Below are 21055 nucleotides of genomic sequence, written 5' to 3'. Positions count from 1 at the left end.
ACACCTTAATATTGTCTGAGTTTAAATTTCATGAAAATCGGACCAAAACTGCCAGACAAAATGGGCGCTTTTCGCGCTCAAATAGTGTAATGTAAACACCTGGCAGGGCTCGAACTAGTGGGCGACGTGGGTGAAATAGTCGCCCAACCACCGCTGATTTCGCCCTCCAAAGAACCTAGGGCGAAGTTGAAGTCGCCCTCGTGTCGCCGTATATTTAATGAAGGGCGAAGTTATTCTGGAGACAGATTTACCGTACATAAACAAACACGTTTGACTCACTGTGAGGCTCGAAGGGAAATGTGAAAATTAGACATGTTGTGAATAAGTTTGGGAGACTTATTTCTACATTTTTATATGAGAAACTAGGCAAAGCTATTTTAACTGTTTTGTTAAAGATAATTTATATCCATCTAAAAACAATTATAATTCAAAATTTAGCCAAGGGATCTAATTATTTTGTCTCCATTAGAACCTCTATCCAACTCTGAAAACTGTAGCCAATCAGCAACGACCCCATTAAACATGGCGGTGGATACAATATTTTCTTGTGGTATTGAGATCTATCAACGAAGACAGGCTTGTTTTTGTTCTATATACAAAGAGACTTTATATAAAATGAATACAATTCATAGAAATTTGCATACAATGCCATAATTTGTGCTTGCCCACATAACAATATGATGTTAATTTTACGTTACATTTACGTAAAAATGGTCAGTCAGTTTACCATCATTTTGCTCATCTTTTTAACGATAATTTTACGTCAGGAAATGACGTTAATCTAACGTAAACTTTACGTCATTTTTACGTTATATTTACGTCATTTTCTGACGTAAATCTAACGTAAACTTTACGTCATTTTCTGACGTAAATCTAACGTAAAATTTGCGTAAAGTTTACGTCATTTTCGTTAGATTTACGTCAGAAAATGACGTAAACTTTACGTTAGATTTACGTCAGAAAATGATGTAAATATAACGTAAAAATGACGTAAACTTTACGCTAGATTAACGTCATTTCCTGACGTTAAATTGTCGTTAAAAGGATGAGCAAAATGATGGATATCTAACCGATCATTATACCGTAAATCTAACATTAAATTAACATCATTTACGGATGCAATTCTAAAGTCAAATTTTGATGAGCATTAAAACCTTCAAAATTATTCATTATTTGCGGCAGTAAATGGGAAGTACATTCAACCAATAATCAAATTTTCCTGACCCGTGGGTGAGGCTAAAAGTTGAGTGGTCCAACGTGTGCGCTTTAGATCATAAGGTCTGTCATTGAGTCAAGTGGTTTGTTTCCACACCCAACTTGAACATGGGTTTTCTCTGGGTCCTCCTACTACTAAAGATTCCTGGTGCGGATGAATTATTCAACTTGAATTGAATCACTTAGTCCCAAAGGACAGTTTATGTCTATTGGATGTTTTACCCCATTGCTCTCTATCTACCCATAACCAGTCAGAATTCTAAATGTATTGCACAGAAAAGTTAAAAATCTAGCAGAATTATATGACAAAATATACTACAAGTATGTATACATATACTTTATTTAAAAGACAAAAATATAATGTTATAAAATACAAAATACACATTTAAATATTAACAGTTTTTATCCACAGCTGTTTGAGAAATGAAGACGGGCATATGCCACACAGTGTGCAGAGCTATGGCGTACTCTTATATAAAATTCCAACTGCCAAGGGATCTTTCACACACACACACACTTGAGTTTACACTGTATCTTGGTTTTTTTGTCCCTTCCGTATGACTAGTCAGCCATCCATGTCAGGTCCTCTGTCCGGCATCACTGACACGGGAAAATGTTCAAGAAAAAGGTCTACATTAGCGCTATGAAAGTGTTGATATGCATATAAGAAAGAAAAAACTGGGATATTGACCAAATTGGGCCAAAACCTATAGCCTCTATCTTATTTGCTCAAGGTATTGATGGAATAGAAGTTAACTTTGGAATGAGTGAAATGAAATGGGTTTAATGTCCTATTCCGACAGGGCTAATGACATGGAAATATGCTATACAGTGTCCTATTATGGAATTTTATCCAGACAGCGACGCTAAAGCCTACTCTTATATCGAATTCAAACTGCCAAGGGATCTTTCACGTGCACACCAATGTGTGCACAGGACCTCGATCATTCGTAGTGTGTGCACAGGACCTCGATCATTCGTACCATCCAAACGACTAGACTAGGGAGAATTAACCAAGGAAAGCAAAGTCCTGAAAAGCTGTATATTGATAATGCTTGTCCTCTCACAATCGGAATGATTCACATTTCACACCCAGTGTACGGACAAACAGGGCCAAAATTGATATGTGGGTGTATAAACAAAGATATATACTACACCAATATTACATGTGTTGCAGAATTGGTTTAACACATTTCAAATATAATTGTAACACGGATATTTGCAATGGTTGATCCATGACAAAAGATTTGAAATATTTTGAAGGGACGCAAAAGGTTACGCCATACAGTGTGCTATGAGGGAAATTTTGCCCGGGCAGCAGAGCTATGGCCTACTCTTGTATCGAATTCCAACTGCCAGGGGATCTTTTATGTGCACACCAATGTGTACACTGGACCTTGGTTTTTTTTTTGTCCCATCCAAACGACTAGACAGCTGTCCTCGTCAGGCCCTCCATCCTGCATCACTGACAATGGGAAACCACACCGGAAAATCAGGATGAACTTTCTCGGCCAATGCAGGGATCGAACACCCGACCTCAAGGCTAGCGAGTCAGCGTCTTACCCACTTAGCCACATGATCCCCCCTTGGCCTCTGTACATGTAGAGATGAATTTTGAGCTACCTTTATATATATATTTCTATTTTTAAAACCCGCGACAAGTATATTTATATCAAGGATGTAACCCTCTATCAGTTAACCCGTCACGGATTGGTTGCATTGGTGAACCGGTTCAAAATATTCGTTTCATATCATACCTGACCTTCAAATCCAGGAATTGTAGCCACAACTGGGATCACGTTGGTTAAGTCGGTAAGACACTGGCTATCTAGTCTGGAGGTCGGGTGTTCGATCCCTGCATTGGCCGAGAAAGTTACTCCAGATTTTCGGGCGTGGTTCTCCCTTGTCAGTGATGCAGGACAGAGGGCTAGACAAGACAGCTGTCTAGTCATTAAAATGGGACAAAAAAATGAGGTCCCATGTACACATTGGCGTGCACGTACAAGAGCCCTTGAAGTTAGAATTCGATATAAGAGAGGGCCGTAGTGCCACTGTCCGGGCAAAATTTCCCACATAGCACACTGTATGGCGTATGCACATCTTCATTAGCCCAGTTCAGAGCAAAACAGTAGGACGTTAAACTTTCATTTCACTAGCCACAGCTCTGTTTTCTTTCAACAAAGGGGGGGGGGTGGGGGGTGGTGGATGGCTGAATGGTTAGCGTGCGCGCGCTGTATCATAAAGTCTGTCATTGAGTCGAATGGCGTGGTTTCGAAACCCCGGTTGTACGTGGCAAGGAGTAGGGTCGCCTGTCCAACCTCGTGGGTTTTCTCCGGGTCCTTCGGTTTCCTCCAACTGCTAAAGACCCCTACGCGCAAGCGAATTATGTAAATAAAAAATTAAACCATATGTTAGTCCCGAAATGACCTAGTTTGTGTCGAGTGGACGGTAAACCCTATTTCTTTCTCTCTCTCTTTCACCAAAGGGTGGGATCAAGTGGCTAAGTGGGTAAGACGCTGGCTCGCTAGCCTGGAGATCGGGTGTTCAATCCCTGTATTGGCCGAGAAAGTTCATCCTGATTTTCCGGCGTGGTTTCCCTTGTCAGTGATGCAGGACGGAGGAACTGACAGACGGACAGCTGTCTAGTCGTTATGGGACGAAAAACCGAGGTCCCGTGTAGACATTGGCATGCACGTAAAAGATCCCTTGGCAGTTGGAATTCGATATAAGAGTAGGCCGTAGCCCCGCTGCCCAGGCAAAATTTCCCTCATAGTACACTGTATGGCATATGCTCGTCTTCATTAGCCCAGGTTAGGAGCAGAACAGTAGGACGTTAAACCCCATTTCATTTCATTTCTTTCACCAAAGACCACATAAATACTTCATTTAGCACTTGTCATTTGAAACAGTTATAGCCTATGTCTTGTCTGGAAGAGGGGGCATCATCACATTACCATACAGGGTATAAGTCGATGTTGAGTATAAGTCAAATTGCCAAATTTTACATTTTTCCAACCTACTTCCATAATTAAGTAGAGGCGGTATATAAGACTAATGTTTTTCAACTCCATGAGTTTCGGGACTGTTATCCTAGTCTAATACCGTGCCGGTGTACGCCGAAGAAAAGTTGGGCCATATAAATAATGAGGGTCTGGGACAGTTGTCAATAACACTTGCATTTATAAACAAACATGAATCGTGATGACGAATTAGGATTCAATAAAAAAAACAACATAGATATGGCCCATGAAGAGAGAAATTTTACAATAAAAAAAAATTAAGAGTGTTGGATATTGAACTGACAATGCAATCAAATGGATTTTCGGAAATGGCATTCTTATATAAATTTCATGGGCGTCAACATCTTGTTTTAGGACTAGTTACCTCCCTTAGACTTTGTTTATGATAATGTAAAAGACCGGATAATCTAGCCTATGACCGATTATTCTCAAATGTTGACAACGCAACCACACTAATATTCGTAGAATATAGAATATTTTTTTCTAGATGATAGAGACTAATAATATGCCAACATTGAAATGTGTGCATAAATATGGTATATACTTAACTACACCAATATTATACCTATGTCATAGAATTTGTTACACACATTACAAATATAATCTTAATAGAGATCTTTGCTATGGTTGATCTATCAATAAAAATTGGAAGATTTGTAAGGAACGCAAAAGTTTATTGTTTACTGGCTGCAGCAGGGAGCAATAACAGGAACACAGATGATTTTCAACTCACTGATACAACTCAGTTTAGACTTTAAGCCAAAGAGCTGTTATATAATACTGTGACAGGATATCTGCTCTAAACTAACTAGTCATCAAAGAATTGACTGTCAAAAGTTCAGACAGAAAGTATTTTAGGCCTACAATGCTTGTAAAGCTTTGGCCTACATTCTGATGATATTTGTGCTACCATAGATACATATATATTTATATCATTACATTATGTGACAAGTAGTAGTGTTTGGCAAGTAGTAGTGTTGTCTAACTTTCATTATAAAGCCCATATAAATCTTTTTAGAACTTCTTTGTCATTACTGCCACCAAGGGTGCTCAAATATACATGTAGGATCTGTAAAAAAAAAAAATAAATAAAAAGCAACTTTATACTCCCAAAAAAAAACGTAATTGGGTTAAACGGCCTACTGTTCAGCTCCAACTGGGCTGACAGCCAACCTACTGTGGATCTGTAATGAAATGGGGTTCAACATCATACTGTGCTGCTCAAACAGGGCTAAAGAAGTTGGACAAATGCTTGAAAGTGTGCTGTGATGGAAATTTATGACTGGCCGTGTGTACAAAAGAGCTTGGTTTTTTGTCCTATCCGAACAACTGTACATTAGCCCTTACCAGCCCCTCTGTCTTGCACCAGTTAAAAGAGGAACCATGCCAGAAAATCCTGATGAACTTTCTTGGCCACCACAAGAAAAAATAAGCTGGGGAGTAGGACTGAAACCTTTATGTACAAGTATGTACGGGCAAACTTGTTATTTAATGTTATATCATTTAAATAGGCCTATGTATATAAGCATAAAGTCTTGATTATCCATTTTTCAATTAAATTAAATCATTAACATTAACCGCCAGTGTTTGAATATGTGAACATCTCGAGCACCCGATGGCATTGAGACTTGATTATAGACTTAGCAAGTTAATACATTAAAATGTCTTATAAAAAAATTTAACATTTACAGTCTCAAGAAATACCTACTTAACCTACGTACAATATATAGATTTAGCTCTTGCATTATGCATTATTAAATTTGCAAAAATATCAGTACAATAACAAAAAAACCCAACCTGAAACACCCATAAAAATGTTTAGAAAATACTACATGTACTTATATTATAATTAGCACAGCCTGAATTTTAACAGTCTACATCATTAATAAATTCGTTATGTGTTTGATAATTTTTTAATCCAGATTTTTTAAAAACAATTTTGGAACCAGTATTACTTTCGATAACTTAAAGCAATGTTGATTTTGTTTATGAATAGTATGGTTTACGGACAATGTAACTGCATCGTGTTAAAAACAAATACTGACTGTCTGTCAGTCTGATATACAAAGTTGCGTGCAAACTTTTTCCACGGCCAGATTATTTTTTTATCAACATTAGATCTATCGGTATACTGTCAACGGAAGTTCGCATAAAAAGTGCACTTACCTTCAACTTTACTTTGCTGAATCCAAAATCGTCTGTGTATGTGTGGAATAGCTTTATTTAACTTTAAATCACGGCATCATTTCTTCTTTGGGAAAAATAATTACTTATGCCGCCATTTTAAATCCCAGAATTCCGTACGTTCCGGTCAAACGAACAAACAAAAAATATTTAATAAATAATAAAAGCAATTTAGATAAATAACAACAATAACCGTAACCTATAAAAAAATATTGTAATGTGAATAGAAATAATATGATATAAACCGATTTAAACACAATCATCAACCGTGAACAGATCGTGACCTTGACCTTGCCCGAGACGATAAAAATATATTTGTACATCTATCTCTAAAAATGGCGACTGTTCGTTTGAAAGGCCTGTAATATTTCTGATAATGAATCTATTCATATAATTTGTTTGTATACGCTCTACTATATTTTATATGAGGTTACATAATTACGTCATATTAAAAGAATAATCAAATCGGGGAATTTTAATTTTCAGAGATAGGTCTTTTATCGAGAGACGATAAATATATGGTCGTCCGCTTGCCAGCCTATCTTTTATAGTCCCATTGGTGCAGAAATGTAGGAAAATTAAATAAAATTAAATGAGATTAAACATCCTACTGTTTTGCTCTGAGTGAGCTAATGAAGACAGGCATACACTATATACAGTGTACTATGACGGAAACTTTGCACGGATAGCGGCACTATGACCTACTCTGATATTGAATTACAACTGTCGGAGTGTCTTTTACGTGCATGCCAATATGTACCCTCCGCCCTGCCGCAGTCCATAGAAAATTTTCGTCATAGCACTCTGCATTGCGTATGACTATCTTCAATAGTCCGATTGGTGCAGAAAAGTATGAAAATGAATTTTAAATGGGGTTTGAAAATCCTACTATTTTGTTCCAAGTGGGCTAATGAAGAAGGGCATATGCTATAATGGTTAAAATGTTGTGATTTCGGGTTAAAATGCCGTGATGTTGGGTTATCGGTTTACGAAGGGTGATATCAGTCACCATATCTACTGGGTTTCTTTAATACTCATATTTATAGTATTTTTAGAGTCAGACTAGTGAATGCACGGATTAGTGCACCCACGGACTAGTGAACCCACAGACTAGTAATTGGTAATGATGGAAAAGTGTGTAAAGACCTGTTTTACAGGTTGGCGTGCACTTAGAACTATTGGTAATGACTATATGCGGAAATGCTGCTCTCCAGGCAAAATGTCTTTCCTAGCACATCGTCATTAGTAAGTGCGGTAATGCTGCTGTCCAGGCAAAATTTCTGTCATAGCACATCTTCATTACTAATTTTGATAAAGCCACGGTGGCTAAGTGCGTAAGATGCTGGCTCGGTAATCCGGAGGGCACGTGTTCGATGCCTGCATTGGTGGAGAAAGTTCATCAGGATTTTCCGACATGGTTTCCCCTTGTCAGAGGTGCAGGAACAAGGACAGTAGTCTAGTCACTCAGATGGGACAAAAAACCGAGGTACCATGTATACATTGTCTTGCACGAAAAGATCCCTTGGCAGTTGGATTCGATATTAGTAGGCCATAGTGCCTCTGCTGGGGCAAAATTTCCCTCATAGCACATTGTATGGTATGTACCTGTCTTCATCAGGACAAACCTACATGAGGAAAAACCTACATTTCACAAACTTAGTAATTAGTAACGGGGGGGTTGGATGGCTGAATGGTTAGTGTGCGGGCTCTGTATTATAAAGTCTGTCATTGAGTTGACTGGCGTGGTTTCGGATCCCCGGTTGTACGTGACAAGGAGTAGGGTCGCCTGTCCAACCTCCGGTTTTCTCCCACTGCTAAAGACCCCTACGCGCAAGCGAATTATGTAAATAAAAATTAAACCATATGTTAGTCCCGAAATGACCTAGTTTGTGTCGAGTAGACGTTAAACCCCATTTCTCTCTCTCTCTCTCTAGTAATTAGTAACACACTGGCTAGCAAATGAGGGGTTCAATTTCCGTGTTGGTCGAGAAAAATGAAATGAAATCGGGTTTAACGTCCTACTGTTCTGCTCCTAAACTGAGCTAATGAAGACGAGCATACGCCATACAGTATGCTATGAAGGAAATTTTGCCCAGGCAGCGGCGCTATGGCCTACTCTTATATCAAGTTCCAACTACCAAGGGATCTTTCATGTGCACTCCTGTGTGTACACGTGACCTCAGTTTTTCATCCCTGACTAGACAGCTGTTCTTGTCAGGCCCACCGTCCTGTATCACTGACAAGGGGAAAACACGCAGGAAAATCTGGATGAACTTTCTCAGCCAATGCAGGGATCGAACACCCGACATCCAGGCTAGCGAGTCAGCGTCTTACCCACTTAGCCAACGTGATCCCCATGTTGGTCGAGAAAGTTCCCTTTGTTAGTAGTGGTGTAGGACAGAGGACCTCAAAAAAACAGTGTCTAGTCCATCACGTGGGTGTGCACGTAAAAGAACCCTTGACATTTGGAATTTGAAATGAGAGTAGATCATTCATTCATTCAGTTTCTCTTTGTGTGTCACCTACAGACCGCAACTACTAAAGGAGCTAGATCTCTATTCTTGGGCACTTAGAAATGGATACAAAATGTAATGAAATGAAATGGGGTTTAACGTCCAACTGTTCTGCTCCGAACTGGGCTAATGAAGATGGCCATACACCATACAGTGTGTTATGAGGGAAATTTTGCCCTGACAGTGGCACTACGGCCTACTCTTATATCGAATTCCAACTGTCAAGGGATCTTTTACTTGCATGCCAATGTGTACACGGGACCTCGGTTTTTTTATCCCATCTGAACAACTAGACAGCTGTCCTTGTCAGACTCTCCGTCCTGCATCACTGACAAGGGGAAACCACGCCGGAAATCTGGATGAACTTTCTCGGCCAATGCAGGGATCGAACACCCGACCTCCAGGCTAGCGAGCCAGGGTCTTACCCATTTTAATGACTAGACAGCTGTCTTGTCAGGCCCTTAATTGTTAGTATCATGACATTAAACTGACATTTGTTTTACGTTTTACAACTAATATCAGGTTTATGTTAGAAAACTAACGTTAGATATATGTTAGAAAACTAAAGTTAGATTTATGTTATAAAATTAACATTAGATTTACGTTAGAAAACTAACGTTAAATTAACGGTTAAAATTATGACATAAAACTAACACTAACGTTAGATTTACGTCAGAAAACTAACGTTAGATTTACGTCAGAAAACTAACGTTAGATTTACGTCAGAAAACTAACCATAAACTAACGGTTAGAAACCTGATGTAAAATTTACGTTAGATTAACGTTAGAATTATAACCAATAATACATATATAATTATTATGTCTGAATTCCGACTATATATCAATTGTTAGAATGTGCACACACTTGTAATGTTATTTAATCAAGAAGTATTCAAAGGGAAAAAAATTGGTTAGTAATCCGTCATAAAGTTTACGTTACATTTACGTCATTTTCTGACGTAAAAGTAACCATAACCATTATGACGTAAAAGTAACGTAAATTTAACCAAAGAATTTTACCATTATTGGACGCTAACCAAAATCTAACCATAATGACGTAAACTTTACGTAAATCTAACCATCAATGTTAACTGGGTGAAGGACTATGAAAGCCCAATATTGATATATCTATTTTTAGCATAGACCACAGACGTCAACACGTGTTTATTTTACTTACAACTTACAAATACAAGTCAAGTTACACATCGACCTACACAAATGTGGTTTGGGCTTGCACTATCTTGTATGTATTAAATCTAAAGTAAAAGAACGAATTCGTATCTAAATAAATGATTTTATGATTACTTTGTCTGTTTCTTATTAGGGAAATGATTTTGATGTCATTTACATAGTGTATAGTTTAGTTCCCATTGCTTTCTGTCATAAATTTAAACAACTAGTAATTTCTTAATTCTGGTTCAGTGGTGTGTTTAAAGCAAGAAATAGAAACTAGCATAATTACATATAGGGTCTATTCGACTACCTGCAAGCTTAAACATAAATTTGATACATGTATATGCTGATATTAATGTGATCTTGTTACACCACAATAAATTATACATAAAAGTTATCTAGAATTAAATTTAGATGGTGAAATGGCGGAACAAGATGGAATTGTACCATTACTGTTACAATTTGTGAAATCTGATCTCTCCTTGTAGTCTCCCTAGGTCTCCCTCACTTCTCCCTATTTTGCCTGTAGGGAGAAGTCACTTCTCCCTAAAAGGGGATCACGTGGCTAAGTGGGTAAGACGCTAGCTCGCTAGCCTGGAGGTCGGGTGTTCGATCCCTGCATTGGCCGAGAAAGTTCATCCAGATTTTCCGGCGTGGTTCTCCCTTGTCAGTGATGCAGGACGGAGGGGCTGACAAGGAAAGCTGTCTAGTCGTTCGGATGGGACGAAAAACCGAGGTCCCGTGTACACATTGGCGTGCACGTAAAAGATCCCTTGGCAGTTGGAATTCGATATAAGAGTAGGCCATAGTGCCGCTGTCCGGGCAAAATTTCCCTCATAGCACACTGTATGGCGTATGCCCGTCTTCATTAGCCCAGGTTAGGAGCAGAACAGTAGGACGTTAAACTCCATTTCATTTCATTTCATTTCTCCCTAAAAATTGATCCTAGTTTGAGCCCTGACATCTGGTATATCAATTTTGATTCGATTTCGATGAAACTTGAAATGCAAGTTTATAACCCAAAGATCTTGGTTCCTTTCAATATTCGCGTATATTGGATTGTAACTTCCTGAATTTTGGCCACTGATTGTACGAAAAATCGCGTTTTTAGCTTATGGTCCCTCTAGAGGTCACAATTATTATCTGTTTTAAAAAAACGTTCTAATATATCACTGTTAAACTGTAATGGTTGATGAGTTCGAATTTCTTGAAAATCAGGCCAAAACTACCGGACAAAATGGCCGCCCCTCGTACGCAAATAGTGTAAACAGCTGGTATATCAAGATTTTTGACCTCCTAGTCCTAGAGGTCACAATTTTGTTCTGATTTTGATGAAACTTGAAATGCATGTTTATAACCCAAAGATCTTGGTTCCTTTTGATATTCGTGCATATCGCATACATGTGATACCTCCCGCAATTCGCGGGAGTCTCCCGATTTCACCCCTGATCTCCCGAGCTCCCGATCGGGAGACAAATACTCCCGCTTTTTCAATTCTTGTAATTTTATTTTTTGGGAGTCAAAATTGTAATAAAATAGCATCGAAATAAAACGAGACAGACTTTTTTTTGTTAAATGGAATAAATGTTGTGTTGAATGTTGTTACTATAATTAGTAACACAGCCTGAATACATTTCCGATGTTTTCGTATTTGGAACAATATCATTTAAATAACACAAGAATTATTGTTTTTATACGAAATTAATAAAGTCCTGGTCGTAATATTCATGATTTTCGATGTTAAATGTAGTCGGAAGCGACGGGACCCGAAAGCTACCGCTTTGCAAAACTGAAAGTTTGACATCGCGCGCTTATATCAGTCTCCTATTCACGGCAATTTCTGCACAATAAAACATAATTAAATAGTATTGTGAATGTTCAGAACAGGATGAATTAATAGGGTTTTTTTTACATACAGTTTTAATTTGTAATGTGTGATTTTAAACTCATTACGGTTATGTTACCAATGTGGACAGCAAGGTAATTCAGACCATGTGACATCAACATTATGTCGTCTGCAGTTGGAATTTGTTTAGCACACGTAAAGGATCGTACATGAATGGTGTTGAAAATATCATCAACAATACAATTCATACCGTGCGTGATCAGTAACTTGCAAGTTATGCACAAAATATGAATAATATTTTCCAAAATGACAATAACCACCAAAATTTTAATAACCATAGCTACCGTAATGTAAATGGGCTATCAAGGCAAATTAAAAGTAAACTGTTACATTTAAAATATGTAACTGCACCTCAAATGACCAAAACTGCTAATCAAAAGTTTTTAAATTTATTAATGTAGGCCTAGGCGACATGCATATTAAAATATATAAAATATGTAAATTAATTTGTCTTTTATTCATGGTGGGTGGGTAATTTTAACGCATGATTAAAGTCTTCCTCTTTTGACCTTAATTCTCCTGACATTTTTACAAAAATCTCCTGACATTTTACTTGTGGCCAATCACATGTATGATATCGGATTATAATTTCCTGAATTATGGCCCTTGATTGTACGAAAAATCGCGTTTTGAGCTTGCAGATTTTCTAGAGGTCACAATTTTTTTCCGATTTTAAAAACTGTTTAAATACATCACCATACCACCATAATGAAGGTTGAATTCGAATTTCGGGAAAATTCAAATGAAAGTGCCCAACAAAATGGCCGCTGTTTTTACTCAAATTGTGTAGAAGTGTGTAATACAAAGCTTGTGGAGCCTCTAGAGGTCACAATTTTTATCCGATTTTGATGAAACTTAAAGCGGAAATAGCAAATTTTTAAGTTATATTTTTAAAATTTATTAAAATAAAGCCTGAAAATAGATGGTATCCATAAACAGTCCTACCTTGTTAAAGAATAATCCTATTAATCCTATAATTCACTATTGCCAGCTGAGAAATTGGCAAAAATATCATTTTGCTCTTCATTTTCAAACGTTGAAAAAAGCTACTCCATGTTGGAGAATAGAAAACAAGGGAGGTAATTGTGTTATTATTTCCTGTGTAAATGAGTTGTAAGTGTGAGAATGACACCTATGATCGTATAATTGTGAGTTGACAACCTATTGAGCAAAAGACATAGAAATAATTACGTTTTGACTTTCTTAGAAAAATTGCAATTTCCGCTTTAAAACATATCTTTATAACCCAAAGATCTCAGTCCTTTTTGATATTTGCACATTTCAGGCCATAACACTGTAACATTGGTACCGTTTAATCTGGTGTAAATAGCGTTAATTTCTACTCTGTGTCCAATTATTCATAAATATTGTTGAATTTTGGCGAATATTGCTTAATTTGTACTTCTATCGAATTTCAATCTCACTGTTTAATTTTTACCAAGCATCTAATTAACTAGTGTTTAGTTTCTCGACACGTGTTGAATTATAAGCGTCCTGTCTAATTAGCACGACTGTTCAATAATTAGTTGGACCGTTCAATTTCCCGAGCCGTGATTAAAATCAGTCAAGGTGTCCAATTACGCAAGGTGTTAAATTTTGTTGTCAAACATCTAATTTCACGTGCGATGTTCAGATATTACGATGTGTTTAGTTGTTGGTCATCGTTCAGTTTTGCCGCCGAATGTCTATTTTGCCGCACAATGTTTTAATACTGTAATAAGTGTTACATAAAAGATCCCTTGGCAGTTGGAATTCGATATAAGAGTAGGCCGTAGTGCCGCTGTCCGGGCAAAATTTCCCTCATAGCACACTGTATGGCATATGCCCGTCTTCATTAGCCCAGGTTAGGAGCAGAACAGTAGGACGTTAAACTCCATTTCATTTCATTTCATTTCATTTTTGTAATAAGTGTTACTTTTAGAACTGACCTGTTGCGATACGGTGAAATATTATTTTTCAGGATTCATACGACGGCAGGCATCTGTAATGCCTGTCATTATCCGGGGATTATTTTTCAAGATCATTAGGGTGAAACTGATGTTGGATTTTTAATGCAACCGGACGGTTCCGAAGCAAAGCTTTCTTGAGATGCACATAGCGTTTCGTCCACAATCATAAAACGTGTATTTATATATCCATTTAAAACAGTATTTCCCACACTGACAACACATCCACGAATGATAAATCTCACGGATCTGATTTACGCGTATACACGTTGACTCCCTACCCTGATTAAACCCTTTTGTTTAAATGTCTTCGCAATTAAGACTAACAGCATGGGTATTGCACCAATCATATATTACATAATATGGGATCTATAGAAAGCATTTTGGGTTGAAGGGTAGTGCGATTATCTGGGGCAATAAACACAAGGCTTGTAGAATTAATACACATGTGTCAGAAGCTAACAAAATGTCTATTGTGTAAGACAAAACGTGAAAATAAACTAATAATTCTAACTCTTTATTTCTTTTTATTATTATAGAACGACGACCCTTTTTCGCTGCAGATCAAATAAAACCTACTTAATACATTTCATGCTTTTATGTAACGCATAACTTTGCCAAACTTTATTTCAGAGAAAGCCAATTTAAAAAGGAATTGTATCATATATTTAAGTTTAATTTTAATAAAGAATGGGGATATCATAAATAAGTTAATTCAATGTTTTTGTGGCATGCACTATTTTAGATGAGATCGAAAGAGCATTTTAGATTAGTGGTTACAGAATAACAAGTAAGGTGGAATTAAAAAGTAGAACGGAATTGGCGACGCCAATCATAAAATTTTACTGAGTCCGTGCTGCCATACTTTCTAGGCAGAAATAGCTCTTTGGAATTAATGTCTTCGTTAGAAATTTTGGCATTTACCTGTGACAATAATTTTAGCTTTGTGCAAAAATCATGAAGCATATAGTTTCAACTTGGAAGAAATGTTAGAAAATGGCTAACAATCAGCATTGTTGATTGTAAAACATTCTTGGTTCATTTTCTGCTTGAACGATTGCTGAATACCATGGACAGTTGGACACGTATATCAGTCCGATAATACCTTGCTGACTTTTTCATTTCGGCACCAAAGAGTCTGGTGGATTGTTTGCTGATTAGCGTTATGATTTTAGACAAAATGATAAGTTCACCAATGTTTTTGTAATAAAGTAGACCCGTATTGTTTGTTGATTGACTTTATCCCATGATTGGCGATGGTTAATATTAGGTCAAAAATAATTCCTTAAAGTGCGCCGGAGCCCCTTTTAGATAAACAAAGTGGCTACGTGCAGTTTTATTCTTTGATCTTTTATACACAGGACATTTCTGTTATTTAAACCAATCAGGGGCCAGAATTCAGGAAGTTACAATCCAATATGCGCGAATATCGAAAGGAACCAAGATCTTTAGGTATAAACATGCCCTTCAAGTTTCATCAAAATCAGACGGAAATTTTGACCTCTAGAGTGTCCACAACCTGAATATACCATATGTTTATACTATTTGTGTATGAGGGGCTGCCATTTTGTCTGTCAGTTTTGGTCCAATTTTCACTAAATTCGAACTCAACCAACTTTACGATGCAACGGTGATATATTGAAATGTTTTTTTAAATAGGATAATAATTGTGACCTCTAGAGGGACCACAAGCTAAAAACGTAGTTTTTCGTACAATCAGGGGCCATAATCCATGAAGCTATGGTCAGATACATGCCAATATCGAAAGGAACCAAGATCGATGGGAGATAGACCTATATTTCAAGTTTCGTCAAAATCAGATAAAAATTGTGACCTGTAGAGTGTCCACAAACAAATTGTGGATGGACAGAGAGACGGATGGACAGGAGCGACGAAAATGTTGGCCCAAGTTTAGATTTGTCGTTCATTCCATAAAGTTGTTAGGTTTTTAAAACGCTAAATACTGTGTAATTCAACATCTCGCCCAAGGGGTTTAACATATTTAGGTACCAATTAGTGAGAGAGAGAGAGAGAGAGAGAGAGAGAGAGAGAGAGAAATGGGGTTTAACGTCCACTCAACACAAACTAGGTCATTTCTGGACTAACATATGGTTTAATTTTATTTCAATAATTCGCTTGGCGTAGAGGTCTTTAGCAGTGGGAGGAATCCGGAGGACCTGGAGAAAACTCACGAAGTTAGACAGACGACCCTACTCGTTGTTACGTACAACCTTGGATTCAAAACCACGCCAGTTGACTCAATGACAGGCCTTATGATACAGCGCGCACATGCTAACCATTCAGCCAGGTGTTATTTATATTTAGGCACATAATCCTCTCCCAGGTGTTACCTCAACACCCTTGTCTATATACTATCCCTTTATTGTTATGACAAGTAACAATGTTGCAAACCAACCAAAGGCATCCTAGTTAGTAAAATTATCGACACTAGCACTTAATGTAAACGATCAGTTGTCTAACCTCTGTAAAACCCTGGTTAAGTGAGCTACCTACCCCGGTAACAAATTCGCAAACCCTGCCAAGAGGCCAACCCCGATAACCCCGACAATTAGTAACCATGGAAACCCCACCAGGGTTTCGGAATAGTATAAATAAAACCGATTGCCACGTGGGTCCAATCAGTCTGAAGAGTTTAATACGAACAAAACTAGTCACTGACCCCCGGGACAACCAGGTCTTCTTATCTCTTATATTATCTCACTCTCTGCTTATGATCTTGTTACTGCTAATTTTATTGATCAAATTGGTCAGTCCTGATTCCCAATTTTGCCTCGGAATCAACCACCCCTTTGACGGAAGATATTCTATCGGCTAAAAAATCATTATTCTCTCAGCTATGCGAGATATAGAATCAAATCGGTCTAGAGCCTATCTGGTTGAAAAGAAGCCGCTCATTCAACAAACACACACAACCAAAGGATGATAAGCGTACCCGTCCAGTTAACACAATGGACAATCTCACCTTTGTCCACGAAAGAGAGACAAATACTAGTCGCCTCCCACTTCTGTTTTGCAAGGCTTAGTCAAACCTTGATCCTCATATAAATAAATCATTTGGTACCAATTCGTACCTAAATATATTAAACCCCTCGGGCGCCATGTTGAAATATACAGTATTTAACGTTTTATAAACCTTACTACTTTATGGAATCAACAAAAAATCTAAACTTGGGCACTCCAACCATTTTTATTAGTGTTTTACAAAGTATTCTACACATGTATTGTATTTTATAACCAAGTTTAGCCTAGTAATGACATTCCGTATATTAGATGATAATTACCTGAGAGCAGATGATTAAACCACCCAGAAAACCAATCACACTAACAAATAATACAACAAACACCTTTTTACTTCTTAATGCAGGATATGTGTCTTGTACAGCTGTCATAACCGTCTCTAACAACGCAAACTAGATAAACAGAAAAACATTATTACATAATATAGATAAGTTTTGGGCTTTTGTCATTAACAATTGACATTTGATACACAAGTTCAAACCTCTGCTCTTGGGTAGTAATCTTCCATCATAACCTGTATTTTTCAGTGAATAAAGATAAATTGTCAGGCAACGAAACATACGCCCACAGCAGCTAAATCGTCCGGGCAGTCAACAAGAGTTGTCACATATTTTTACTTCTTTCGGTAATGAAACATTTATAATACACTAAAATCTGATTAAGAGTAACAACTCATTAAGTAATTATTAGAAAATCATTAGAATTTGTTTTGTTTTTTATAAAGTTCTGCCCCATGCTAACGTTTAGTATACAAAACATTTAATATCATGGATTTAGCTGTTCAAGTTATCAAATTTCATTAAAAATCAATATACTTGTTCGTCTCAGGACCTTAAACTCTGTGTATCAATCTAAAGTCGATCGGATGATAACTTTAGCCTCTAGAGCGTCACAAGATTTTTCAAAGTGATCAAGGGTCATAACTTTGGCAGTAATTATCGGAAATCGTTGAAAATCAATAAGATTCTTCGTCTCATGATCTCAAACACTGCGTATAAATTTAAACATACATTATGCAAGAGCTAAATCTGATTATTGCAAGTCTTTATTTAGGCTTCAGATGCCATAGAAATTATAAATTAGATCTTTATTTACACAAGCACAAAATCAACTCTGTAGACCCACGGATGGCTTGGATTCGGCTTGGATTTAAACAGGATTTCATTGATTGATTCAATTTTTAAATGGCGTCGTAAGCGGAGATTAACCGTTACGTTGACGTGATACTCCCGGAAATTTTAGATCAAGGCTAAATGATCGAGTGTACGAAGCGAGGCCGCTGTTGAGCGAGGTCGAATGTCTGTCAATTTGATGGAAAGTTCGATATATACGACCTTGATATTATGTTTAGTTGTGGTTAAAATGAGAGTTTGGATGTCAGTATTATACGCTCTTTTGTCACTTGGGTTTACAGAAAAATTATGGAAATTGATAAACATCGCAGCTAACATCACCCCAGTTGAATTGAAGCCCCATTGGATCACTGTTTCCTATTTGTCTGCTTCGGGAGTTACGTAGGCCTACCCCAGTTACTACAGTACAAGAGTACACGCAGGCTAACAAGAAGTCGGCTATAATTATGCCTCATTGATTTGGTCCATTCCTTTCAAACTTTCGCCTCTTATCTACATATTAAAAGTCTTATTTTTAATTTGTAGTAAAAATAAATGATACAATTGGAATTGCAACCCCATCTCAAACCAAATAGGCTAACGGTACCACAGCCATTGAAAACGTTACTTGATAATCGAGATTATGTAGGTGGAGTTAACGCCTGTCAATCAAACAATCGGCCATTCTCGGAGACGGTGAAGAGAAAGCTGACTCCTATTTCTAGTCAAAAATTACAATGGTGATAGCTTTGTTCAGAATATAGTAATTTGACTGAAATTTTCAATATATTCTTCTTTCATCATCTATTTTTGAACTGTTATAGCAAGAATGGCCAACTCTCTTTTAAAATCTCCCATAATGTATCTTTAAAGTCAATCAGTTATTAACTTTGACCTCTAGAGCGTCCACAAGGTTTTTTGAAGTGATCAAACTCTGGCAGAAATTATCGGAAATTGTTGAAAATCAATAGGCTTCTTTGTCTCACGACCTTAAACACTGTGTATAAATCTGAAGTCAATCGGATATTTACTTTAGCCTCTAGAGCGTCCACAAGATTTTTTGAAGTGATCAAGGGCCATAATTCTGGCAGTAATTATCCAAAATTGCTGAAAATCAATAGGCTTCTTCGTTTCATGACCTTAAACATTGTGTATAAATTCTATATGTCCCACGGCAATACCAACGACATGCTACAAATTGAGAAGTCGCTTAAATCCTTGACTCTTCAACGAAAAACCAAACACATCATCCTTGCTGAAGATTTCAACTGCCATGATATTGATTGGAAGAATCTTTGAGTGAACGCTGGAGCAGCAGATAGACATGTACAACAATCCCTGTTTGATCTTTCAATAGAATATGGCCTCACACAGATCCAAGATCAACCGACTAGAAACGTCAATATTCTAGACTTGGTGTTTACAGACAACCCCTCTCTTATTAAATCATCTTCCTCAGTTCCTGGTATCAGCAACCATGCAATGATTGTTACAGTCATTAATGTTCTACCTCATTATATTAAGCAAAAGCCAAGGAAGATTTATATTTACTTGAAGGCCAACTGGCACCTCATATACAAAGACACCGAAAAGCTCTCCCAGGACATCATCAACCTTAGAAACTCTGATGATACGAATGTAACCACCCTTTGGTCAATCTTCAAAGATTACCTCGAGGATCACTGATTCCCACATCCCCTCCAAATTCTGTAAGAACAGACAATCATTACCATGGTTCAACAGTAAACTACGTAAGATGTCAAAGAGGAAGTCCAGGTTATTTACACAAGCTGGAAAGGAAAAAAAAACAACCAATGGAAAGTCTACCATACATTCCAGAAAAGCTGCAAGCACGAGTTTAAGCTAGCAGAGATCAACCATATCAATAGTACCATCCAGCAAGGGCTTGACGACAATAACACCAAACCATTCTGGCAGTATATCAAATAAAAACAACCAAACAGTATTGGTATAGCACCCCTCAAGAAAATGGGCAACTTAGTTAATGGCAGCAAAGATAAAGCACAAATTCTAGTTAACCAGTTCAAATCTGCATCACCAATGTAACAGACACTACGCCTTTACCTGAATTACAGAAACCAGTCAGTCATAACTTCGATCCTCTCACTTAACACCACTATCAAAGGAGTCGAAAACCTACTGAAGAACATACTTGAGCAGAAAGCGACTGGACCAGACAAAATAGCTAACACTATTCTGAAGACCTGAAGTAGCCAACTTGCTCCTGGCCTCCGTGAGATATTCCAGCTATCAGTCAACACCAGTCAACTCCCACCAGACTGGATTAATGCCAACATTGCACCAGTCTTTAAGAAAGGGGACGTCCACCTACCTGAAAAATATCGACCTGTATCCTTGACCTGCGTGACTTGCAAACTATTAGAACACATCATTTGCCGTCACATCCTTACACATCTTGAAAGGAACAAGATATTGACCAGTCTTCAGCTCGGGATACTCCTGTGAGACACAACTACTAACCACTGTACATGATCTCCTCCAGAAACACAATGTCAAAAACCAAATCCATATGGTTATCCTAGAGTTCTCGGGCCCGGTAACTGTTGACTCAGGAGTACCCCAGGGAATAGTGCTCAGCCTGCTTCTCTTTCTGTGCCACATAAATGATCTCCCAGAAACCGTGAAATCACAAGTTCGATTCTTTGCAGATGACTGCCTGCTCTACCGCACCATCAAATCTCGACATGTTATATCATGAGTATTAACAGTAAATCTACCAACTTCTACACCTTAAACAACATCATACTTCAGCAAGTGAAAAAAAACCCCAAAAACGTACCTTGTAGTTACACTCTATGAAGACCTCAAGTGGGACACTCACATTACCAGGCTAATAAAGAAGGCTAACTCCTCAGTGGGATTTCTTAAGTGCAACCTCAAGTACTGCCCCCAATCTGGCAGAAGA

General features: G+C 37.6%; 1 protein-coding gene across 3 annotated transcripts in view; it reads right to left on the bottom strand.

Annotated features, from left to right (window-relative positions):
• Positions 1-21055, bottom strand: part of LOC126825385 (sodium- and chloride-dependent glycine transporter 1) — a 337837-nt gene that overhangs the window by 43667 nt on the left and 273115 nt on the right. For all 3 annotated transcript variants that reach the window (XR_007681937.2, XM_050555001.2, XM_050555002.2), the window contains one exon: positions 17260-17388. Coding sequence is in view for 2 of the 3 variants with exons in the window: in XM_050555001.2 (XP_050410958.1) it covers positions 17260-17388 (129 nt within the window). In the remaining variant the exon portion in view is untranslated. The remainder of the gene's footprint in view (positions 1-17259; positions 17389-21055) is intronic.

Source organism: Patella vulgata, chromosome 6 (assembly GCF_932274485.2).
Source record: "Patella vulgata chromosome 6, xgPatVulg1.2, whole genome shotgun sequence".
Taxonomy (NCBI): domain Eukaryota; kingdom Metazoa; phylum Mollusca; class Gastropoda; family Patellidae; genus Patella; species Patella vulgata.
This window is presented reverse-complemented; position numbering and strand designations above follow the sequence as displayed.